The sequence below is a fragment of the Equus quagga genome, chromosome 9, assembly GCF_021613505.1.
Source record: "Equus quagga isolate Etosha38 chromosome 9, UCLA_HA_Equagga_1.0, whole genome shotgun sequence".
Classification (NCBI taxonomy): Eukaryota; Metazoa; Chordata; class Mammalia; order Perissodactyla; family Equidae; genus Equus; species Equus quagga.
Window position 1 is genome coordinate 120212302 of NC_060275.1, and position 24233 is coordinate 120236534.

General features: G+C 59.0%; 1 protein-coding gene across 3 annotated transcripts; it reads left to right on the forward strand.

Annotated features, from left to right (window-relative positions):
* Positions 1 to 1757: 1757 nt before the first annotated feature.
* CLPTM1L (CLPTM1 like) lies at positions 1758 to 19702 on the forward strand. 3 transcript variants are annotated; one of them, XM_046671512.1, is made up of 17 exons: positions 1759 to 2050; positions 2451 to 2551; positions 3720 to 3909; positions 5300 to 5445; positions 6682 to 6760; positions 9181 to 9298; positions 9652 to 9746; positions 10655 to 10739; positions 12730 to 12833; positions 13935 to 14000; positions 15172 to 15222; positions 16088 to 16170; positions 16819 to 16853; positions 17553 to 17608; positions 17693 to 17737; positions 18433 to 18548; positions 19101 to 19702. In XM_046671512.1, the coding sequence occupies exons 1-17, from the start codon at positions 1889 to 1891 to the stop codon at positions 19183 to 19185; spliced, it is 1617 nt and encodes a 538-aa protein (XP_046527468.1). In that variant the 5' UTR covers positions 1759 to 1888; the 3' UTR covers positions 19186 to 19702. The 3 variants fall into 3 exon arrangements, with proteins under 3 accessions (XP_046527471.1, XP_046527468.1, XP_046527470.1); XM_046671514.1 differs by having other exon boundaries at positions 5303 to 5445; XM_046671515.1 differs by lacking the exons at positions 16088 to 16170; positions 16819 to 16853; positions 17553 to 17608; ... (1 more) ...; positions 18433 to 18548; positions 19101 to 19702 and adding an exon at positions 15418 to 16073 and having other exon boundaries at positions 1758 to 2050.
* Positions 19703 to 24233: the final 4531 nt, after the last annotated feature.

Genomic DNA, 24233 nt, shown 5'->3' on the forward strand with positions numbered 1-24233 from the left:
GGACTCAACTAATGCGCAGGCACAGAAAACAGATGAGTGTTGCCTGGGAGCTGAGCAGGGGGTGGGCACTGACCACAAAGGGGCAAGAAGGAGTTTCTGAAGTGACAGGAAAGTTCTCCATCTTGTAACCGGGGTTCATGGGTGAAGACATCTGTCCAAACTCACAGAAATGCTCTGAGAGTCTTTATGTAAATTACACAGCAGTAAACTTGACTTAAATGGGAAAAAAAAACTAGAGCTAACAACTAGGACATCCTTCCAAATGAAAATAAAACCACTACCAGGAGAATCATCACTCTCCCTGTCCTTCACCAGCATCATGCTCAGAGAGAACTGAGGTTCTCTCTTCCCCTCTGACAGCAGCCCCTGCTCCTGAGAGCCCAGACCCCCAGCATTCATCCAGAGCAGCCAATAGTTATTCATCCTCAGAGCTGGTGGTGAGCAGTTCTTGGAGCCAAAAGATAAGGAAAAAAACCTGGGATCATACCAAGAGTCCCTTCGGCTTGAGGCTTATCAGGAGTGAAGTAAGGAAAGGCCCTTGGGGAGAGGGCAGGTGGGGTGGGCCACGGGGGAAAGCATGCCGGCTCCCAGGGGCCCCCAACGGCGCAGCCTCCTGTTCCTCTAGGTACCCCCACCCCGTTAGGAAGTGGAGGGCCGGCTCTGTGACACAGCCTATGCATGGTTGTGTGCACACGAGCTCTGATCCCAGCCAGCACCCGACTGACGTCGGAGGGGCCCTGAGAACGAACTGCACCCCACTCCGGAGGAGAACGGTGGCATTCAGGGCCCCCAACCGGACGCCCACATCCAACAGTAAGCTCTCCACCTACCACCTTAGGAAGCAGTCCCAGGGGGGCTGCTCGCACAGGGGAGCTGCCCTAGGCAACTTCCCGACAAGGGAAACATCTTTTTGGGCGGGAACAAAATCCTGTGGGAGCCGCGTCCCGGCCAGGAGGGCCAAGCATCGGACAAGTCCGGCGGCAGACACCCGGGATGACCGGGAGGGCAGAGGTCGGGCTGGTCACCGGGGTTTGCGGCTGACCTTCTAGAAAGCCCTGCAAGGCCTTTTCGTAGTTCCCAGGTCCACAAGGAGGAGGTCGCCTAGCTTCGCGCGACGGCTCTGGTCCTGGTCGACCGTAAACACCTGCACCCGGGACACAACTCAGGGTCAGAACGCGGCCCGCGAGAGAAGGGGACGGGAAGCTGCGCCCGGACTCCGGGGCTCAGCAGCCCTCCCGGGGCCGCCCGTCCGCCGCGCTGAGGGTCGGGCGAGGTGGGCGCCAGGTGGGACCCGCCGCCCTCCCAGTGGGGCTCCACAGTGACCTCCCGACATCGGCGCTCTGACTTCCGCGACTCCACAAACTGCGCCTCTTATTGACGTCACCCCAGACTTAAAGGGCCTCCCGAGAGCGCTCAGCCCGGCGTCGCTCCGGCAGGCTCCGCGAACGCTGGCGTTCACCCCCTTGTCGTTCCCGCCGCGTCCTCGGGGGACCCCGGGGACCCCGCCGCTCCACCGGCGAACCCCTGCCACGCCGATGTTCTAGCGCCCGCGGCCCGCGGGGCACGCCAGGAGCGCGGCGCCGGCGAGTGTCGTCACTCCGCCGCCGCCGCGCTCCTGGCGCGTACGTGCGCGCGTGCGCGGCGACGACAGGACTACGCTTCCCAGGGGGCTACGCGGCGCGCGCACTTCCGGCTGGGCCGCGGACCCGGAAGCGGCGGCGGGCCGGCGAATCCCGCGGCGACAGCTCGGCGGCGGCGGCGGTGGGAGCATGCGGGGCGGTCGGCGGCCCGGGGCGCGCGGCGCGTTCGTTCCCCCGCGGCGGTGGTGGCGGCGTGAGGCGGTTCTCGCGTGAGCGGCGGCGGCGGGGCGCCGGGGCCGGCGGGCGCCATGTGGAGCGGCCGCAGCTCCTTCACCAGCCTGGTGGTGGGCGTGTTCGTGGTGTACGTGGTGCACACCTGCTGGGTCATGTACGGCATCGTCTACACGCGCCCGTGCGCCGCGGACGGCAACTGCATCCTGCCCTACCTGGCGCGGAGGCCCAAGCTGCAGGTGAGCGGCGGGGGCATGGGGGCTGTCACCTGCGCGCGGGCCGGGCCGGGCAGGGGGCCCTTCTCTCCGGGCCTCCGGGTCTGGGCTGGAGGCTGCTGGCCTGGCGCCTGGCCTGAGGGGGTCGCAACCTAAAAACCCGGCCTGTGCGGTGCCCCTGACGGGCCCCAGCGCTGCCCCTCGTCCCGCTCGAGGTGTCCAGACTCGGCGTCCCCCCCGGGTCCCTCCGTATCTGTACACAGTAGCACTTTGTCGCTGTGCAGCGGTCCTTCCACAGGTCCGAGTTCTGTCCCTTCGGAGAAAGTGAGGCCTCCGCCCGGGCAGCTGGTCAGATGGTGCCCCCTCGGCGCAGTGGCGTGAGTGTGTTTTCTGCCAGGGCTAACTTTCTTGGTGCTCTTTCCAGCTGAGCGTGTACACGACCACCCGGTCCAACCTCGGGGCAGAGAACAACGTGGATCTGGTCTTGAACGTGGAGGACTTCGACGTGGAGTCCAAATTTGAAAGGTGTGGTTGTGGGACAAAGTGCCAGTGTTGGGGAAATGTCGTTAACTTTGAGATCGTTTGAAAGCAGGTGTTCTGTACGTAGTGAAGTTACCATTATGAAACAGGAGATATTACCTAGTGGATGGTGGAACATTTTAACCGGAGACGTGTGTGATGTGTACGTAGTCAAACGTTTGTTGTACTTGAAGGTAGCAAATGACTTTGTCCCTTAGGAAGTAGCTTACACCAGCATCTGGGATGCACAGCCACCGGGACTTTCCAGAGGAGCAGGGGTTGGGGTGGGGATGACCTGCTGAGGAACAGAGAGCTTATGTGGTTCCCACAGCAAACAATTGTCTCTCTCTAACGGAAGGAGCTTTAAAGTTACATTTAACATGTGGTTCTGGTTTTTAAGATTTCTACAAGCGTAATTTAAGAAACAGTTTGCTTATTAGGAGTCTGCCTCTCCCTCTGCGCTGTCTGGGAGGTATCGGGTGACAGTCGTGGAACCTGTGACAGTGGGCTGGACTAACCTGGCTCTAGCCAGCCTGCCCCATTAGAGGGCTATGGGGGGCAGTGCTGTGGGCTGGGGAAGCACATGCTCTCGGGGCAGCCCCTGCCTGCCTGGCCACTTGAGCCTGTGACCTCAGCCAGTGACTGACCTCTCTGAGGGCCATGACATGGAGGCAGGAAACGCAGACTTTCAGCTTTCAGGGTAGCTGCCCACCTTTAGGATGAGTTCTGTAAACTTCTGCGTTTAGAGCTTCAGGAAACTGGGCAGGTGGGTTTCATTTTTAGTGCTTTTTTTTTTGAAGATTGGCCCTGCGCTAACATGTTTGCCTGTCTTCTTTTTTGCTTCCCCTCTCTCTTCTTCTTCTCCTCAAAGCCTCCCAGTACGTAGTTGTATATTCTGGTTGTAGGTGCTGTTGGTTATGCTGTGTGGGATGCCGCCTCAGCGTGGCCTGATGAGCGGCACCCTGTCCGTGCCCAGGATCCAAACTGGAGAAACCCTGGGCCACTGAAGTGGAATGCACAAACTTAACCACTTGCCCGACCCCTCACTTTTAGTACTCATAAAGCTAAAATCAGTTAGTTTGAAACAGCATAACTTATCAAGATGTTGAGTAGCCTCAGCCGTGTGTGTACGCAGAACACAACGTGGTTGAAATTGACATCTATTCTGTTTTAGGACAGTTAATGTTTCTGTACCAAAGAAAACCAGGAACAATGGCACTCTGTACGCCTACATCTTCCTCCACCACGCTGGCGTTCTGCCGTGGCACGATGGAAAGCAGGTGCACCTGGTGAGCCCTCTGACCACCTACATGGTCCCCAAGCCAGAAGAGGTCAATTTGCTCACAGGGGAATCAGCGACACAGGTGAGCCCCTCCCTCAGGCTACCAGCTGAAGGAAGCCCTGCTTCCTCTGGAATTCACACCTGCATGTCCCTGTTTGTGCCGGCTGCTTCTGCGGCTGGAGTGGCTATTGGAAAACAAAGCGATTTGTCATTATTCGCATACATATCTGTGTTTCAGCTGAATAATTGCCTATGGGTTTGCAGGTAAACGTTACATCAGATTAGTGACATGCGATTTAAGTAATCCACTGACATTGTTTGCCTAGATTCTTCTTCAGGCCGTGGGCCCTCTCGGTCAGCCCCCAGAGCGTGTGCACCCTGGGGGCATGCAGGGCGGCCCCTCTGCAGAGCTCAGCCACAGGCGCACATGGAGTGGGGAGACTCACCTGCACTGTGTGTAGGACGGATGGGACAGCTCTTGAGTGTTTAGTCTAAGAGTTTAATTCAAAATTGTGAGGCAGGCCCATGTACAGATTGCACTTGTGCATCATAGAAAACTGGATGTACAAAGAAACCCCAGAAACCAGCTGAGCGGTCACTAGTGAGGCCGTGGACAGAGCAGAGGGGTTCTGCCCCTCGGGCCTGTGTTGATGGAAGGTGAGGTGACTGACAAACAAGGCAGTGGCTTTCCCAAAGTGTCTGTGAAGCTGCCCCATGCTGCATGTCCTTGGGGAGACCCCTCTTCTCCCTTCCCTGGGGACAGCACGGCCCTGCCTTGTGGGTCTTCCTAGGGCATCATGGAGGCGGGGGTTGTGAAAGGTGTGGAGGAGGCTCTGGAACATACAAATGCCGAATAAGTGTTAGCTGTTACTGGTATTTGGGAAACCGTTTTTAATATAAACTATTGTGGATAAACTGTATCTTTAGGCAGGAGATAGATGAAATGACACTGTTTCATAGAATTTATTAGTTAGATCTGAAATAAAGATTTTCCTGCCCATCAGTTTCTGAATTTAGCTGTATTTAGGATTGATGCCCAGTTGTTGACACATCTCCTTCCAGACAACTTGACGTACCTGGTTTGGAAGCAGTTCACCTGCACACCACAGGGCTGTTAGCTCCTTATTCCCTATGCCTCCTGCAAATGTCCCAGGAACTCGCCCTTCTTGGATCCCTGAGAAAGGGGCCTGCTTGGGCTGAGGACCCAAAATAGGAGTCAGTGAGATCCAGGACCACATATTGCAAAACTGCACCCCTCTGGCTTCTGTTGGGAGAAGGAAGTGAGGGTGCAGAGTCTGGAGGAACTGGCGGCCATGGGTCCCGTGCGCTCTGTGGGCTCTGCTTCCCAGTTGTGCTGTCTCGGCACGTGGGCTGTTCCCAGGTGGAGGTGCCAACCACTGCCTCAGACCTGCCCAAGCACGATGTTGTTGCCACGTTTCCTCTTCTGCCAAGTCACTCCTGTCATTTAACAGCAGATCGAAGCAGAGAAGAAGCCGACAAGTGCCCTAGACGAGCCCGTTTCTCATTGGAGACCAAGACTAACACTGAACGTGATGGTGGACGACTTCATCTTTGATGGGTCCTCCCTGCCCGCTGACGTGCATCGGTACATGAAGATGTAAGTGCCGCTGGGCTGCCGGAGAGCTGAGGACCAGCACCGTGGGAGGAAGGCCGCAGGGTGCCTTTACCTGCCCGGCCTCAAGCATGGCTCATTCACACCCTGGGCCGACAGCATGGGGGATGACCATAGGGGTGTTGGGGGTGGAGGAAGCCCCCTGGGATCGTGGCCAACCAGAATCCAGAAACGGGTGGGAGTGCAGCTCGTTAGACCTTGAGCCAGCTATCCCTGTGATGAGAGCCCAGAGCAGCAGGTGCCCCCTGGAGCCCCTCTCTTGGCGGGCTTGCTGGTCAAGGTTGCAGCAGCGCATCAGAGGGAAGGATGAGACCGGGAGGGAGTCCTCCTGCCCCTTGCTCTTGGCAGAGGCTTCCCCTGGAGAGAAGTGGGGGGCACTGATGAGACCGTGTCCCTCTGCACCCCTGGAGGTTTCATCCTGTGTGCATACTGACTACCTCTGTTAGGAATCTCACGGTTTGTTCATCTTACGTTTTTTAAAAATCTGTCTTTAGATAGTTACATTACTCTCACTCGCCATCGTTGATTAAGCATTACTGTTGAAATAGTTTGACCAACATAGATTATCCTGCGTCTCCGTTCCTTGGGGAGCCCCCTGTTAAGATCTCGAGCTAGATAGTCACGTGGCACCTTGAAGTGGCTGTAATGAGAATAGTTTTCCTTTTTCACTTTTCAGTGGTTCCTAGGGTATCGTCACGAGATTTTGCCTTTTTAAAATTTCGCTCTTGTCTTTGAATATGTAATCCATGCACGCAGTTCAGAGTGTAGAAGGTACAGAGAGGTCACTGGGTGAAGAGCCCCTGCTGCCGTCCCCCAGCCCCCCTAAGGATGTCGCAGGGAGGCGGGCTTTCATTTCTGGTGTCACTGCGTCACCTGACCACACCATGTCAGTGCACAGAGGGGCCCGTCACTCTTTCTGCGGCCCAGATGTGTTCCACTGTGTGGCTGGGTCCCTGTTTGTTTCCCTACCTCCCTGGTGGCCACTGCACTCCCCCCCCCCCCCCCCCCCCCCCCCACCGTGGCCGTGACAGTCAGGGAAGAGTGCAGCTTGTTAGACCCCGCTGCTTCTGCTGGGAAGTCGGTCCTGGGACTGTGACCCAAAGCAGCTGAAGGCGCTGGTGGGAGGCTTTCTGGATAAATCCAGCGTCGCAGGGCTGCATGTCATCCTCGGAAGGTGAAAGAGCTCACGCTGACTCTAAAAACGGTGCTTCTGTCCCCCAGGATCCAGCTGGGGAAGACTGTGCACTACCTCCCCATCCTGTTCATCGACCAGCTTAGCAACCGAGTGAAGGACCTCATGGTGAGTGTCACTCCCTTCTGGACGCCCACCACCTCGCGTGTGTGTCTGCCTCCTCGGCCCTGCTGTGGGCACTCATCCTGTGTCTCTGCCTTGGTGTGGGTCTGCTCCAGGCTTGCCGCTGGCCGGCAGTGGGATCCTGACGAGCCGGTCCTCCCCGAGCCCGTGCACCCTCGCTGGTGAGAGGCTCTAGGGAGGTCCTTTGCTGACTGTGTGGACAGTGGGCATGGAGGGGCCAGCAGCTTGCAAACGCTGCTCCAGTGGACCCGAGCTTTCTGACTCAAAGGCACAGGCCGATTCAGAAAGCGCTGGAGCAAACCGCCACCTCCAGGGCTGGCCCTGTCCTGTGTCGCAACCCACCCGCCTTGGAGCCCATGGCTGCCGAGGGCGGCCCGAGGGCCCGGCTGAGGCACGCTGGTGCACATGCACTCTGGCGCTCTGTCATCCGGGGTAGCGATGGTGCCTCCCCTCTCTGGTGGGCTGGAGGCTGAATGAGACCCACTGATCTTCGGCCAACAGTGGTCACAAGGATTGACTCTGATGTCACTTGCCGTGTGCCAGGCACTGCGCCGAGCACGAGACGGACGCTGTACAGTCCCGGTCCTGTCCTGCGGAGACGTCACTACTGGCCGTGTTTCACAGGGGGCTTGTTTAGGGTCACAGGGTGACCTGAGCAGCATTGATTAACCTCTGTTGTTGCCAGCTGGTCGTCTATGAGCGTTTGCCAGCAGCCAGGCCGTATCTTCTCTCCCTTGGCACTCTCAGCGTCTCTGAGGTGGACACTTTCCCCGTGTCATGGGCGAGAGGGCTGAGGCCTGGAGAGCGTAGGGGCCTTGTTGGGCCCCGAGCCCCACTCCACTGCCTCCTGCTGGCCAAGACACCCAGGATGGACCGTCACCACACCACTGTTCACTGGGGCCCCACCAGGTCCCTAAGACACGGGGCCCTCTCTTCCTTGGGGCCTCCTGCACCTGCGTGGCCTGCCAGGTGGGGCGGGCAGTCACAGGCCTTTCTCCGTGTTTTCTGGAGTGTACTATGGTGCTGTGTGCAAACCTCAGGCCGTAGCGGGTTCTGCTGAACTGCACAGATAGTGCTTTGTTGCCATTGAGGCTGCTGTGGTCGCTGTATAAGGCCCCGGTGCTCGCTGGCAGACGCTCAGGAAGTGGTGAGGAGGGTGTGGTGGGGCGGCGTCAGCAGGGCACCTGCCTTCCGCATCGTCGTGTGGGTTAGTGGCCACGTGCTGCACGGTTCCGTGAAAGGCCTGAGGGTGCCGAGTGCCGTTGTCTGTAGACACAGAACTGTGCGTGCAGGCAGCTCGCTCTCCCCAGGTCCTCTTCTGCGTCACTCACCCTTTGTCTCACTTGGAGCCACGTTTTGGAAGGAATGCTGTCTTTGGAGAACCACCAAGCCCGCTGGGGTGATGGGGCACTGCCCACCGCCTGGGGCTTAGTCAGTGGCCTCCTTGGGAGGGGACTGACCTGTGGCCCGCCTGCCCTGAGGTCGGTGCCCTGCATGGGGTGACCCAACACCTGGGCCTGGTGTTGGGGTGATCGCCATGCTCTGGTTGCCGAGCTCGCAACATCAGCAGGGTTCACAGCGTGGGGTCGTGGGGAGTGCGTCAGGGCTGGTGGGTCCAAAGGCATAGCCGTCACGTGATGTTGTGGAATGTGGTGCTCGTGTACCCGGGACCCTTGGGAGTGGGGGTCACTGTCCCATGTGCTGGGGGTGCCTCCCCCCACGGTGTCTTGGGACCTGGCCATGGTGGCCACAGTACCCAGACTCACATTGCTGCGGGCCCCTGTGACCTGCCTGGCTCCCTGAGGCAGCACCCCCAGTTCTGTACGTCCTCATGAGCCGGTTCAAGTGCCGCCTCTCCCTGAAGTTGCCCACCATCCCGGATGAGCGTGACTACCCTGCCCGCTCTCTAGCCATTGGCCTCTTGGGAGCATGTGGCTGTGGGTGCGGCTGGGCCCTGTCCCTCCCGTGCGTCCAGCCCTCTCAGGCCGGGTGCTGCGGGTCCCACGCACACACCGGTGCTGCTGCTCGTGCTGAGGAAGGACAGGCAAGGGAGGGCCAGCTCGCAGGGCTGTGGTCGCGCAAGGCACTGAGGGATGAGAGTGTGTCTCTCAGGAAATGCCATGAGCATGTTACAGAGGGGGAGCCCCTGTCCTGAGGGGAAAGAAGCGTGGGCGCTGAGCCCTGGGGTGGCAGGTGAGAAATTCAGCCCCGTGTGACCCGATGGCCCGGGACCCAGAATGAGCATCTAGCCAGACTGGCCGTGTGGGCCCCAGCCTCTGCGTTCTGGGGCCTGTGGCTGGTGTGGAGCGTGTGGAGGGAGGTGCTGTCCATGCAACCTGGCCCAGGCTCTGCGGCACCTGGGGGCGGGGCTGTTGGCGGGCCTCTAACTGCCGTCCTCCCTCCAGGTCATAAACCGCTCCACTACCGAGCTGCCGCTCACTGTGTCCTACGACAAGATCTCGCTGGGGCGGCTGCGCTTCTGGATCCACATGCAGGACGCCGTGTTCTCCCTGCAGCAGTTCGGTGAGGCTGCCCGCGGGCCGTCCGGAGCCTAGTGGACAGAGCCGTCCGTTACCTCTCAGTCCACGTAGCTTTACGCGAACTTGCGGAGGCTCTGTGCCTCCCGGTGCAGGTTCTTTCTCGTCACTCCCATCAAAGGGTCACCAGTGTCTTGTCTCCATTTTCTGACCTTGAAAACGTCCTTGTCGAGGACCTGAAAGTTTGCTGTTTTCAGATCATGATATTCGAGAGGCCACCGTTTGGGTTGCCACCCTTCACGGCTGGGGAGATAGACTCTTCCCTTCGGCAGCAGCTCTGTGACGTCAGGTCAGGTCCACCTGCCTGTTCACATTGTATGTTTTTTTGTGTTTCTTCAGGATTTTCAGAGAAAGATGCCGATGAAGTGAAAGGCATTTTTGTTGACACCAACTTGTATTTCTTAGCGTTGACCTTCTTTGTCGCAGCATTTCACGTGAGTGGGTCACTGTGTTCTTGTTGACAAATGGTCGTGGCAGGTGCGGGCGGCTCCACGGGTGCCAGCGTCCTCAGCTGGAGGACTTGGGTGGCACTGCCCAGCTCGGTGGCCCCTCAATGTCCAGCAGACCTGAGACCAGGCAGGCTGTCGTCCTGGGGCCTTTCTCCCAGCTCAGAATGGGGGGGGGTCTATGACATCTGAACCTCAGGGCACTGGCTACCATAAGGCCTTGGCGCTTTGTCTGCTGGTTGTGGGGGCCGATTTGAAAAGAACTCCAGAATCAGTGAGGTTAGTGAATGACTTTGAGGAGTAAGTGCCACATTGTATAAATTCTAGCGTGGGGAATTTAACATTGAAAAACGAGCCCTGTGTGTAGTAGAGTCCCTCTTGGAATATGGCTGGGGAAAGCCGTGCCCCATGGGGCGGCCGTGCTGGACTCGGGGTCTGGGTGGGAAGGGTGGGAATCAAAGGCCACTGGAGCAGTGCTTCAGCCGGTGCTCAGAGCCTGGGGGTTGGTCCCCGGTCAGGCTGGAACCTTCCAAAACTGTGCCAGCAAACAGCAGTTTTATCAACAGGTCAGCATGTCAGAACCAGGCCGTGTGCTTCCCAGCGGGCACACTGTCTGCCCTCACTGGCAGCGCAGGGCGAGGGCAGGGAAAGGATGCTTCCAGACGTCCTGTGGGCCCCTCCCCCACACGAGCTTGGAGTCAGAGATGCCCGGGGTAGACGTGGCCCCTGTGAGTCCCAGGGCAGTCGATGAGACACGTGGCCACGGGCTTTCCGGACACTTGGGGTCCATCTTGATGTGTCCTTGCAATTTGGGCCCAGTGCACACCTGCATCTCATGGTGAACATGAGTGACAGGAACAACTGAGATGCAAATTGCTGTCCTTTCTACTTTTCAGCTCCTTTTTGATTTCCTGGCATTTAAAAATGATATCAGTTTCTGGAAGAAAAAGAAGACCATGATTGGAATGTCCACTAAAGCAGGTAGGGGCGCTCAGAACTTCGACCCATTCCTATGGCATGTGCTGCTGTTGGTAAAGTTTGTTTGGAAAGCTGGCATCAGGGACCCTCTAGGAGAAAGGCTACTTGGGACCTCAGCCCCTGCTGTCGTTCAGGAGAGGCCACCCTAGACCATGCTCCCAAGAACCCGGGGACGGAGCTGTCTCAGGTCACAGTGGACGTCGTGGGGTCTGTGACCATGGAGGACAGAGGACCGTGGAGGCCGCAGAGCCAGGCTGGCCTCAGCAATACGTGGACGTGGGTTCTCAGTGCACATCTCTGTAGGTCAGGGGTTGGTTTGCCTGCCAACTGAGTCTCAAAAAGAGGCAGTTCTTTTTCTCCTGTGGAAGCGACACCTAAGTGGGTGGTCTGGCTGCTCAGGGGCCTCCCCTATGTCACGTGTCTCAGATTCCTCTGTCCTGCCCTCTGCTTTCCTCGGGGAGGATGGGGCCCCTGCTGGGTCCTCCCACCCCCTCCCCTGGCCTTTTCTGGGCCTGGAGGGCAGCAGATGGCTGTGGCCGTGAGTAGGGGGTGTGGGCCCCTAAGTCTGTGCCCACAGAAGGCAGCAGCTTCCTTCCCCCAGAGTCCACCCACCGTGAGCGCTCACGTGGAGCTGCTCCGCCAAAGGCGGCAGCAGGACACGCATGGTCCAGTCTCTTCTGAAGGACAGCTTGAGGGACAAAGCACAGCTTCTGAGAGATGGACGTGGTTATCACAGACGTGGTGTAAAAATAGGAGGGCATGGGGGTCAGCCCGCTTGTGTAGTGGTTAGTTCACATGCTCTGCTTCAGCGGCCCAGGGCTCATGGGTTCAGATTCAGGCACGGACCCACACCACTCGTCAGCCATGCTGTGGCGGCGTCCTACATCCAAAATAGAGGAAGATGGGCACAGCTGTCAACTCAGAGGCCATCTTCCTCACCAAAAAAAAAACACAAACAGGCAAGTGCAGCATCAGAGTACAGGAGCGGTAGTCTGCACGGTTCCAGTCAGAAGCCTGTTTTCTCGGCGTCTTTTCTGTGCTTTTGTGTGTTTGCAGATAGAACTTACTCAGGTTTACAGAGCTGAGAGTTCCTTCAGTTCTGTAGCCTTTAGTAGTCCGTTTGAAATGTTATCTGTGGCTCCAAATGGTCCACTGTCTTTTTTAATGGAGTGGAGGGAGGAATGCTTGAAGCTCTGTGTGCCTGCACGTGGAGGGCTGAGTGTCGGGGCGGGGCTGCGTACGCGTGGGGGTGTGCACGTGGTGCTGTGTATGTGGGGGTGTGTGCATGGGGGCTGCTTACATGCGTGTAGGGGTGCATATGTGTGAGGGTGTGCACGTGGGGGCTGCATACATGTGGGGCTGCATACGTTTGGGGGTGTGCATGTAGGGCTGCATATGGGTATGGGGGGCTGCATACGGGTGGGGGTGTGCAGGTGGGGGTGTATATGTGTGTGGGTGTAGGGTGCTGCATACACGTAGGGGTGTCCGTGTGGGGCTGCATACGTGTGAGGGTGGGGGGGCTGCATATGTGTGGATGTGAGGGGCTGCATACGTGTGTGGGTGCGGGGGACTGCATACATGTTTTAGGGGGCTGCATACGAATGAGGGTGTGCATATGGGGGCTGTATACGTGTGGGTGTAGGGTGCTGCATATGTGTGGGATGTGGGTGGGGGCTGCATACATGGGTGTGGGGGGTGCATACATGTGGGGGTGTGCACGTGGGGCTGCATACGTGTGTGTGGGGGCTGCATAGGTGTGGGGGGCTGCATATGTGCGTGGGTGTGGGGGACTGCATACATGTTTGGGGGGCTGCATATGTGTGGGGGCGCACATATGGGGTCTGCATACATGTGGGTATGGGGGCTGTATATGTGTGGGGTGTGGGTGGGGAGGCTGCACACGTGTGGGGGCTGCACACCCATAGGCATGTGTGTGAGAGGGTGGGGGCCGCCAGCCCCCCTTAGCACGGCCCACCCTCTTCTCCATCCCCAGTGCTCTGGCGCTGCTTCAGCACAGTGGTCATCTTCCTGTTTCTGCTGGACGAGCAGACGAGCCTGCTGGTGCTGGTCCCGGCGGGCATCGGAGCTGCCATCGAGGTGAGTTGGGTCGTCCCTCTGGGCGGTGGTCTGACTTGTCCAGTCCTTGGGCCGAGCTCTCAGTGCCTCAGACCCTGCATTGCTGCCCGAGGAGTGACACGCAGCTGCCTCAGCAGGCAGGGTAGGGCACCGCGGCCGTGGGCTCTTGCACAGAGTGAGAAGCGGGAGGGCGGCTGCTGAAGGCTCTCCATTTCTCGTTATGAAGAGAAGCTCAGCTTCTCACGTCTGTCCACAAGTACTTGAACACGTTGGGCAGACTGCAGCGCAGTCTGTGCTGTGCTGGGTGCCGTAGGAAGCAGAAGTGTGCGGGGCCTCACGAAGCTCGTGCCCTCTGAACCCACTCAGGGAAGGAGCCCGAGGGGCTGGTGGGCTTGGGGCCAGGCTGTGAGGTGGGGGTGGGGCTGGCCGCAGCAGCAGTGGAGGGGTGGCAGGCCCTGCTCTGCGAGTCCCAGGCCTCCTCGGGCTCCGTGCTGCCCTGACCAGGAGCCTCAGCTGTGGTCGTGTTCCTGCCTCCCACCTGCGGGCGCCGGCTCACGTGGCTGTCGGGTCGTGGACCACGCTTGCACTGCTCGTCGAGGAGGAGTGCTGGTGGGGACCCTCCTGTGGCCACAAGCCGCAGTGTGGAAACTGACCTCAAAGACAGTCATGTTAGCATGATGACATCCTGCAGCACGTGGGGCGGGTCCCCGAGAGACCCAGAAATGGCATGGCTTGGGGCAGCAGCTTGGGGCCCATGGGGTGACTTTGTAGGCAGCAGGGTGGCTGAGCCAGCTGGGTGCAGGTAAGCTGGGCAAGGGACGGCCCAGGGGGGATGGCCAGGCCAAGGGCCAGTTTCGAGGGTGCCGAGGGGAGGCCACAGTGTGTGCGTGCTGGACAGGCTCGCTGGGCTGGCCTGGAGGCTGGGGCCAGACCTGGCACCTGCACTGGCCATGAGAAGCCCACGGAGGGCACAGCTGTCAGCCTGGGGCTGGGGCCTGGGCCGAGGTGGAGCCAGGTCCGAGCTGGCAGGCACTGTGGCCCCATCACTATCCATGTCCTGAGTTCTGCCATCGTCTTGGTCTGGGCCTTGGCATCTTAAGTGTCAGTTTTTCTTTCCCTCAGCTGTGGAAAGTGAAAAAGGCATTGAAGATGACCGTTGTTTGGAGAGGCCTGAGGCCCCAGTTTCAGGTAGGAGTTCACGTTGTGCTGGCTCAGCCCACTTCCCTCTGCGGACTCGTCTCCCGCCCACTCTTCTGCACCACCCTCACTCCTCCCTTGACCGGCCTGTCGCTCGCTGTACCAGGTTGTCTACTGCTGCTTCTTAGTTGCACCCCAATCAGATGCGGAACCCTGGGAGGGAGGGGACTGTCACTTGATCCCCTGGCTGGCCTCCCGGCACATGGAGCAGCTCCTCATCAGCAGACGAGTGGGTAGAAACGCACAGGCGTCTGGAGGGTGGCAGACAGAGCTGGTCACCACCCTGGCAGCCCTGTCATCCCCTTGTCAGGGCCAGTGTCAGCTTTGTGATCACGACTAATTCCGGGTTTGCATGGGGATTCCCTAACCGTGGGCCTAGCAGTGACTTCCCGCTCTTGTAATGAGGCAGGACACAGGTCTCACGGGCTCGGTGTCTCGTCCGGGCCTCCGTCTGCCCCTGCAGGTACGATGCTGCGAGTCACACAGTTCACGCCAGAATCCCAAGTAGCCCCTGCGTTAGGGAGGCAGCTGCCCCCTTACTGGAGGTGGACGAGTTCCCCGGGCAGGTCAGGGCTGGGCCCGGCCGCCGGCTGGAGCTCTCTAGCTGTGAAGCTGCCTCTTCTTTCTGAGCTGGACCTGGGTTGAGGAGAAGCTTGGCGTTCACGATGCCCCATTTTCCAGGCTGTCAGCAGGTCGAGGACAGGAGACTCGGCAGATAGGACACAGCAGGCTGCACCCTCGGTTAGCCTGGCGAGGCCCCCTTCTCGTTAAGAGCCGAGTCAAAGTGTACTGTACAGTATGTCTGAAAAGACAAGGGCGGTGTCTTCACTGTGGAAACCAACAGAATTGGGAAGAGGAAGCGGCCCTGGAGAGTCAAACACACGTTACTGGGCGTGTTTCCCCCCACGTAGCACAGTGTGGCCTGCGGGGTCCAGGCCAGGGAGGCAGAAATGTTGTCACTGGGTCCTCTCTGGGCCCCGTCTCGACCATGGGCTTTGATGGAGGATCCAGAGAAACACCCTGGGGTCACTGGGGTGCAGCTGGGTGGGGTGTCCTGTGGGTCAGTGCATGGCCCTGTCACTCTCTCAGCCACAGCTATGCTGGGCTCAGACGCCCGCCTCGAGTCAGTTAATTAATGCGGTTGTGTCAATTTTTATAACAGTTTGGCACCTACAGCGAATCCGAGAGGAAGACCGAGGAGTATGACACGCAGGTGAGCAGCAGGGTGACTGGCGGGGCGCGGGCAGGGGGCGTAACCCGCCGTCCTGGGAGATGGTGCCCATGCTGCAGCTGCTCACGGAGGGCTGGTGGCAGCTCCTTGAGCCCAGTGCCCGGGTGAACAGTCTCCTGGGACATCAGACTTGGGAAGTGGGGCTGGGAGGGCTTCCCTGTGTCCCTGTCCTTGCAGGTGACCCCACGTCCGTGTCGTCCCGCGTGGTCGGGGGACATCTCTCGCCTCTGTAACAAGATTCCTTCCGTGTGGTTTGCTGTGGCTGTTGCCAGCTCACTCTGTGTCACCAAGGCTGGTGACCCGGGAGGGCCTGAGGCCGCCCGCGGGAGCTGTGGTTCCCAGCCTGATCTAACATGCGTCCTGTACGAGCGCGATTCTAGTTTTGGTGGAACCGTCATCAGTTTGCCTTCAGTTTTCGTTGGGATCACAGTAAAGTTCAAATTAAGCAGACTGACGTGGCTGCGTTCCTTGTAAGGCAGCCCTGACACATAGATCTGGGAGGGTTTCTTCAGGTTTCTCCTGTTGGCTCCTTCCTTGGTCAGTCGTGGTTTTGTTGTTGCTTGTGAGCCAGCGTTGCTGCGTTGTCGTTGATGTCTGTGGTCCACGTCAGGCTCCACTCGGGCTGGCGTGTGTCCCGTGGGTCTGGACAGGCGTGCTGGTCTGTGTCCTCTGGGTCTCGACACGTGTTCTGGTGTGTGTCCTTGTTGCAGCATCACACAGACTAGTTCACTCCCCAGACGTTGTGGGCGTTGTGCCCTCTCTGTCTGTTTTCTGCACCTGTCTGTTAGCTCTGGACAGCGCCTTAGGTGGATGCCTGGGCTCTAACTGGAGGCGACTGTCCCTGCAGGCCATGAGGTACCTGTCGTACCTGCTCTACCCCTTGTGTGTCGGGGGCGCCGTCTACTCGCTGCTGAACGTCAAGTACAAGAGGTGGGTGCCGCCCGGACCACCCACCGCCTTTCAACCGGGAGGCAGGGGCCTGGCCAGGCCGACCCTGGGCCTGACCTCCTCTGCGGGGTAGGGAACAGTGGGCTGACCGTCCCGTGGGGCGGGGTGTGCTCAACTGGCAATTGAAGGCACAGTGTGAGTGATGGTTGAGGCTGTCACGCGTGTCCCCTTGTCCCGAGTGTGGGCACGTGTAGTGGCCCCCAGCAGCACGCTGGTATCGGGCCGAGGGTTGGAGGGAAGCGCACTGCTCTGTCCCGGGGCTGCAGGGGGCTGGCGGGAGCGGGGCAGGTGGCCCACCTTGGCCTGCAAGGATGCAGCTGGGTGCCGTGCACGGGCCTCTGAGGTTTGCCCAGCTCCCTGGAAGTGCTGAAGGAAAACCTGTCGGCACAGTCTCCCGTCCCCCTCAAGCCCCAGCTCCGTGATGTTTGTCCCTGTGGGTCTGTCCCGACCTGGTGCCCGGCATCCAGGTAGTGGGCTCGGCCCCTGGAATCCACGGGGCTGTGGAACTGTGGTTTGCACACCCCACCTCGTGCGGGGCCAAGGGTCCCACGGCAGAGTCGTTTCAGTGGTGGTGACAGGGACGCCAGGGCACAGGCGTAACCCCGGGTGATAGTCCTCTCTGCATTTCAGTTGGTACTCCTGGCTGATCAACAGCTTCGTGAACGGTGAGTCCATGTTCCCGACTTGGTGGCAGCGTTTGTACGGTTGCCGTGGATCACCCCTGCTCCTAACCCAAGGTGACCTGGGCCACCCGTCAGGCCCTCGCCCTGCCCCCTGCTCGTGGGGCCCCGGGACACCTGTGTGCCTTGCAGTGTCCCTCACGGGCTGCTGGGACCTGGAAACGGTGCAGCGCGAGCAGTAACGACACTGTCGTGACACAGGGCTCCTTAGAGCAAACCCGAGTCCCAGACCCCAGCGCCCGGCACGCCGCGTGGCAGGCCACGTCCTCGGAGGAGCACCCGCCTGCCTCAGGCGGGCGTCACACTGCCTGCAGGGCTGGTCCTGCCGCAGCGCTGGCTCTCTGGGTGGTGAAGGGCCAGGGCCTGTCTCCACGGCACAGACGTGACAGGCTCCCGGGCCACTGGGTCAGGAGGTGTGATTCCCAAACAGCCACCACTGCCAGGGTGGGACCGTGTGGGCAGGAGCCCTGTCCTCATAGCCCCCACTCGCTTGGCCCCACGGCGAGAGTTTCAGTGACTAACAAGAGGACGTTCTCCCTCAAGTCACTCTTGGCAGCCGGGAAGCCCCGTCACGTAAAGGCCAGCATTCCAGGTGTCCGGGCGTCAGGTGGTCCTTGTGCTCTAGACGCACAGGTGAGGCGGGCGGGCGCCGGCTCTCTCCACACCCGGGTCTCTCTTCCTCAGGGGTGTACGCGTTCGGCTTCCTCTTCATGCTGCCCCAGCTCTTTGTGAACTACAAGGTAAGGCCGCCTCCCTGTCCAGACGCCCGCCCGTTTTCTGTGCCGCCCGGCACTGATGGGCACCGTGTCTCCCTTGTCCCCCAGATGAAGTCGGTGGCGCACCTGCCCTGGAAGGCCTTCACCTACAAGGTCAGTGCTGGCCCGCGCGGGGCAGCGCCTGGGGCCACGTTTCCCTTGGTGTGTATTGGGGCATTTCTTTCAGACAGAAGAGCCACAGTAACAACTGAAAGACCTCGGTCCTCGGACCACCGTGGCCATGGGACACGCTTCCCTGAGTTGAAAGCCGTGTTACTTGGCAACTTGTGTCAGAAGTCAGATGCCCCTGAGCCAGTGGCTTGGTATCTGGTGCTGGATCCGTGTCCACCCAGAGGTCCCGCTGCTCAGGCTGCCCTGAGGCTTGCCTTGGCGCATGGTGGCCAGTCCCACGTGGGGGGGTCGGGACACGTGGCCTTCCAGTGCTTGTCGAGTCCAGGTGACTTGGCCAGAAGTTATGCGGTGCGGTCTTCAGAAGACCACTGAGCTGAAGGTGTGTTTCAGTCTTCTGAGGTTAAACGACCCATCCTGAGAAGCGACATGGTGTGCTCTGAGCCGTGTTTTCAGGGCCGTTCTTTGGGTTTCCCACTCCATAGACTACGGGGTCCATGCCAGGTGGTGCCAGGGGAGAGGCCATGCCCTGGGGCCCCCAGAGCCCTGCGTTTCCGTGGCATCCGCTTTTAGCTGTTGTTAGAGTCGCCTGCCGCCAGGCAACGAGCTAACTCAGTCGTCGGTGCGCGGGCTGGGCAGCTGGCTGGGCATCCGCTCACCTCCCGCCTCCCACGCGGCAGGCCTTCAACACCTTCATAGACGACGTCTTCGCCTTCATCATCACCATGCCCACCTCCCACCGGCTGGCGTGTTTCAGGGACGATGTCGTTTTCCTTGTTTACCTCTACCAGCGGTGGTGAGTGCGCCAGGCAGGGGCTCGGGAGCCGTGCTGTGGGGCAGGGCGGTCTGCAGGAGGTGTTTCTGTGTTCTCTGAGCTAGCGCTCCAGCTGCCAGTGGTGGGCCACGGAGAGAGGGTTCCGTCTGCCTCCTGCTCTAGGGGAGCATGCTTCCGCCTGGGTGATCTGAGTGCCCTGCGAGCACAGCTCTCTCCTTGAAGGATGTGAGCTTTCAACCCAAGCGCTCTTTGGCAGAGCACAGAGGATGCTGCCCTGGCCCCTGGGCTGCGCCCATGTCGGAAGCTAGGATGGGGTCCCCTGGGGCGGGCCTTCCCCGGGGGTGTCTGGACCCTGTCTGCTTTGGCACGGCTGTCCTCGGCCTCCAACTGGTCTTGAGTGCAGAGCCCTAGCATGTCCATTAAAAATAAAACAGCAGGCGGGCACGAGGTGAACCCCAAGTTCCTCTCCCACTGAACCTGGGATGACTTGATTTTCAGTCACTGAGAACCGAGAACACACGTGTTCTCCCTTCAAAAGCCGTAGCGCTCCAGGAGCTCTCGGTGTCGTTGCAGGCTTTATCCTGTGGATAAGAGCAGAGTGAACGAGTTTGGGGAGTCCTACGAGGAGAAGCCGCCGCGGAAACCCCGCGCAGACTGAGCCCCTGCTGGGGCCGCTCGCGGCTGCCGCCACGCAGCAAAGCCTGGACTGTTGGCTACTGAGTATTCTTGGACGCTTTTGGTGGAATTTCCCGGACATTTCATCTTCTGCATTGCCAAAATCTGAACATTTCTCATGCATCTCCTGAGTCCCCTTACGTTGTGTTGAGAGGAGCTGGCAGCACTCACGGTGCACCCCCAACGTGCAGCCATCTCCCTCGGTCACCGGGCTGCTGGGAGCCTGCGGCCCCCTTGGTGGCTCCTGGTGCAGGAGCGTCCAGTGTCGGCAGGGGCTGTGCCGTCACCCAGTGTCCCCGACTCGCAGACACCGAGGCAGGGAGGTGCAGATCTCCATTTCAAGGTGTCTGTAAGCGCTCCTCACGTGATTAACATGCCTCTTTAAACCAGTTCCATAGACTCTGGGATCAAATGGCTTTTTTCCTTTTTGTTTAAATTTGACTATTTTAAAGCTTAATGTATGTATGTTTCTATTTTAAAATAAATTTCTCTGGCTGGAATGTTTCTCTTGCCCTCTTATGACATGAAGAGTGTTTCAGATCCTTCAGTTTATCCCGTTCCCAGAAGCGAGCACATGATGTGGGTTTGTGTTCGCTAAAAGGAGCAGCTTGAAAGAACCTCTCCTCAGCCTCGGAATCGTGAGTGTTCTTGCGTATTTACGTCTGGCTGTGAAGACTGAAGTATGATACGGTTTTGGCCACTGGGGTCGATGGCGTCTTAGTACAGGGATGCCGTAGGTCAACATAGAGGGGGAGAGAGCGGGAGGCGTCTCCACGGGTGGGCAGAGACGGGCGAGCCTGCTGGGTAGCAGGGCCAGTCACGGGTCCCGTGAGGTCTGGTTCTTGAGGATCTGTCTTCTGTGTGTGTCTGGGTGGGCGTGAGCACACACCACAGCACCCTGTCGCTGGCCCGTCCATCTGTGTCTCCGCCCAGGTGGCATGGGGCGTGGCTGGGAATTGAGCCCTTCTCCTCGGTGGGGTCATTTCTCTGCACTGTGGGCCTCCTCTAGGGGCCCCCCCGGCTAGAACGTGGAACCAGGTGCAGCCAGGTCACCGAGCCAGGCGTCTGGTGGCCTGCTCCTTGCGTCCTCGCGCACAGGCAGCATGCAGGCACAGGGTGTTGGCACCCCTCAGGGGCCGGCAGGTCTCTGCTGAGGGCTGTGTGGCTCACTCGGGAAGAAAAGCACTTTGTTTCCAGTTGCTCTTTGTTAGTTCATCATCTGAGCACCATGCCATGCTCATTCTTGCCGCCGCTTACCGAGGATCCCCGTGCTCGCTCGTATCTAGCCCTGTGCCCGGCCCACAGGAGGCGCTTGGTGGAGGTCAGATCACCAGCGTCCCCCCCCACAGTCTGTTTCCTGTGGGGAGTGGAGGCCGGCTTTATAAGACACAGCCCTGGTCTCTCTGGGAATCCCTCCTGCACATCTGGATGCAGCCCCGACAAGCATCTGTGAGGGGACGAGAACATTCCGGAGCTTTGCCAGGAGCGGACCGCCTGCTGTGTGACGCTGGCGCCTGTCCCCAATGGTTGTGTCATCATGTCCCCTGCTGCAGTCTCCAGGGGGCACGCCACCGGGGCTTGGAATGCCTGGGCCCCGGCTCCGTGGAAAGGCCGTCTCATAGCCCTGCTTCCTCGCATTGGGAGCCCGGAGCCCGGCCGACTTGGCAGCTTCCCCGCAGAGGCTGTGCCCGCGCTCGGTTTCAGTTCCACGTAAAGTCGTTGTCAGGAGGACTTTGTTTTCACCACGACCCTGCTCTTCGCTTCAGCTGGAAGGCTGTTGAGCGGCCGTCACTGGAGCAGGCCCTGGTGGACCTGACAGCGTGGCGGGCTTGCTGCGTTGTCTGGAGGCATCGTGCAGGTCCCCAGAGGCCGCTGCACTTGGGGCAGTGATGGCATGCCCTGCTGGTGGCTGGTGTGTTTTGGGGTCTCTGCGCCCTGGTTTTCAGCAGCCCTGCAGGTCCTGGACATTGTTTTCCAGGTTGCAAATTGCAGGACATGTGGACCTGTCTTCTCACAGGTGTTGAAGTCACGTCTTTGTAAAAGAAAAGTTTGATCAATAGTGAGTCATGGGCTGTTCCTTTTATTTAATTTATTTTTTGTGAGGAAGACTGGCCCTGAGCTGACATCTGTGCCAATCTTCCCCTATTTTATGTGGGACACCGCTACGGCATGGCTTGACGAGTGGTGTTAGGTCCACACCCAGGATCCAACCCTGTGGACCCTGGGCTGCTGAAGCAGAGCACACGAAATTAACCACTACACCACCAGGGGGGCCCCTGTTTCTTTAAAAAGCTACAGTCCTGTGCGTTAACAAATTACTCACAGGAGGTTGCTTGAGTGCCTGCCTCTCCCTTTCTCAAGAGATTAAAATACACCAGGTTTGCGTGTGAGGCCTCAGAGCCCCTCTGGCTTCCGGACTGAGCACCTTGGTGACGCTCTTGACTCTCCTGGGCTAATGTTCCTGTTAACAGACAGTGTTTTCAGGGTGAATGCGGCCAGGTCGTGCGCACGCTCCCTGCCTCTGAGTAGGAATCCATCTGAAACGCTTAAAGAGCCTGCGACTCAGTTTCTCCTGGTCGGGGGCGCCGCCCTGCCTTGACGCGTTTTCTCTTGAGCTTTGTCGATCTCTGTAACATCAAGGCCACATCTTCTGTGATGATTGTGAAGTGGACTTCTAGACACACATCATTCTTAGAATGTCTCGGAGCCCTTCGAGGCTGTTAAGGTGCCGACGATGGGCGATGCATCCCTGGGTCAAGGTGGAGGCCTGAAACCCTCCGGACGCAAGTCACACAGCGGGAGGAGCTTCTGCTGGTCTCGGCCAGAGGGCTCCATACCGGGCAGGCAGGCTCCTCCAGCAGGAAGCAGCCGCTGCCCAGAACGAGCGTGTGCTTCTGCACGTGCCGCCACGTTGTAGAAGAAGTGGTCTTCAGACTAGAGTTCATCCAAACAAGTGGATGAAACACCTGCCCACGACAGCCCCACAGAACCCGGCGGGGCGCTGTCCGGGTCCTCAGAAAGGAGCTGAGGTCGTCTGCTCCCCCGGCTTGGGGAGGGTGCGGCGCGTGGCCGAGCGTGCTGGTTGGAGTGTCTGACGAAGCACGGGGGCTGCTTTGGAGAGGGCACAAGTGTGTGCGTAGTGAGCCAAGAGGAGGCCTTTGCATGCCCACACCACGACATGCAGCTTCCCTGAAGGACGTAAGGACGTCAGGCTGGGGTCTGCAGCGCCCTGTGCTGCGGGGGGGAGTGTAGCAAGCCCGAGATGGTCAGCCACAGGGCCCTGCGGGTCCTGGGAAAATAGCCCTGTGAGTGTCCTGGGGCTGCTGTGCCAATGGCCGCACACTTACTGGCTTAAAACAACATAGATTTGTCATCTCACTGTCGGGTCTCGTGGCTAGAGCTCTGGGTGGCAGGCTGGTTCCTCCTGGAGGCTCCGGGGAGAATCCGCCTTCTCCAGCTTCCAGAGGCACCGCGTTCCGGGGCTCGTGGCCCCAACCCTACGTCACTCCAGCCCTGCAACCATCCTCGCGTCTCCTCACTCTCAGCCTCCTGCCCCACTCCCGTGAGGCCCTTGGTGGCTACAGCAGGCCCACCGCATAATGCCGGATGGTCTCCCCATCTGGAGTCCTTTGCTCAGGCGCATCTGCACAGTCCAGGGGCGGCCCATTCCCAGCCTCCAGGGATGGGCATGTGGGCACCTCGGGGCCTCTCTTCAGCCAACACACCTCGTTTGTCCACCCTCCATGCCGTACCCAGTTCCTCACTAAATCCTACATTGCAGTATCCAGAGTGGCTTCTGTTCTACCACGTGGACACAATGACGCACTGAGAGGGGAGCGCTTCTTACGGTGTAAGTCTCGACCAGCATGGTGACAGATGTGCATGTGCAGCTCTCAGTGGCTTCTACACATGTGCACTCTTGTACCAACTGCCCAGATCGGCCTCCGTCGTCCCCCCAGTGCCTCCCATGGAAACCACTGGTGAACTGTGTCCCCATCGGGCCCCTTGCCCACTCACGTCAGCAGAGAATCCTGCACTGGACTCTTGGTGCCCGGTGTCTTTGGCTCAGAATTCTCCCTGACATCCGTCCAGCTTGCTGCACGGGGACTGATGTGCTCTTCTCCTTCAGGGTGTCTTCCATTCCATGAAGAAACCACAGGTTGTGGACAGTAGACAGATGTTAGGTGTCGTCTACTGTGGCTGTCACCATGCATGTCTGTGTGCATGCCTCTGGTGGACAGTGGCCGTCACTTCTTGGGGCACACACCAAGGGGCAATCGATGGTGGTGGAGTATGGCCTTGCACAGAGTTTACACAGAGCTCACTCTGCTCGCACAGAGCTCACTCCTACCAGTTCACACTTCCACCAGCGAAGTCGAGAATCCACCTGTGCCCTGGCCTCGCCACGCTTGGCGTTGCGTCTGACTCACGGTTGTGCAAGCAGTGGGTCCTGCCGAGGTCCTGACTGCATTTCTCTACGACTGTGGTGTTGAAGACCTTTTCATACTCTTACCGCTTGGATGTCCCTCTTTGGTGACGTGCCTATTTTTTCTGTTTTCTGTTTTCCCCCACAATCACATGTTTCTAGTACTATTCTTGTTAGGTTTGCTTCCTGAAGCTGCCTTAGCCCCGAGAAGTGAGACAGAGAGCGTCTCCTTTTCTGTTCCAGAAGGTTGTTCCTTACATGGTTTGTGACAGCCGGCGATGCCATCAGAGCCCCAGCTTTCCTCTGTTGGATACCCCTTTACCACTGACCTGATTTCTGCAATTGTTGTGGTCATGGTACTATGCTGGTATTCTATTTCCTCTTGAAGTTGATTGTTTTGTTTATTTAAAGAATTTGTCCACTTCATCTAAATTTTCAAGTGTATTGGCATGAAGTCGTTCATAACACCTCTTGCTTACTACGATGTCTGTAGCAGTGTCTGCTGTTTCACTCCTGTCTTAGCTTCCTGTGGCTGCCTAACAAAGTCCCACAGACTGGGTGGAAAGCGGTTAGTTAGAAAGACGGCAATACCAAGTGTGGGCGAG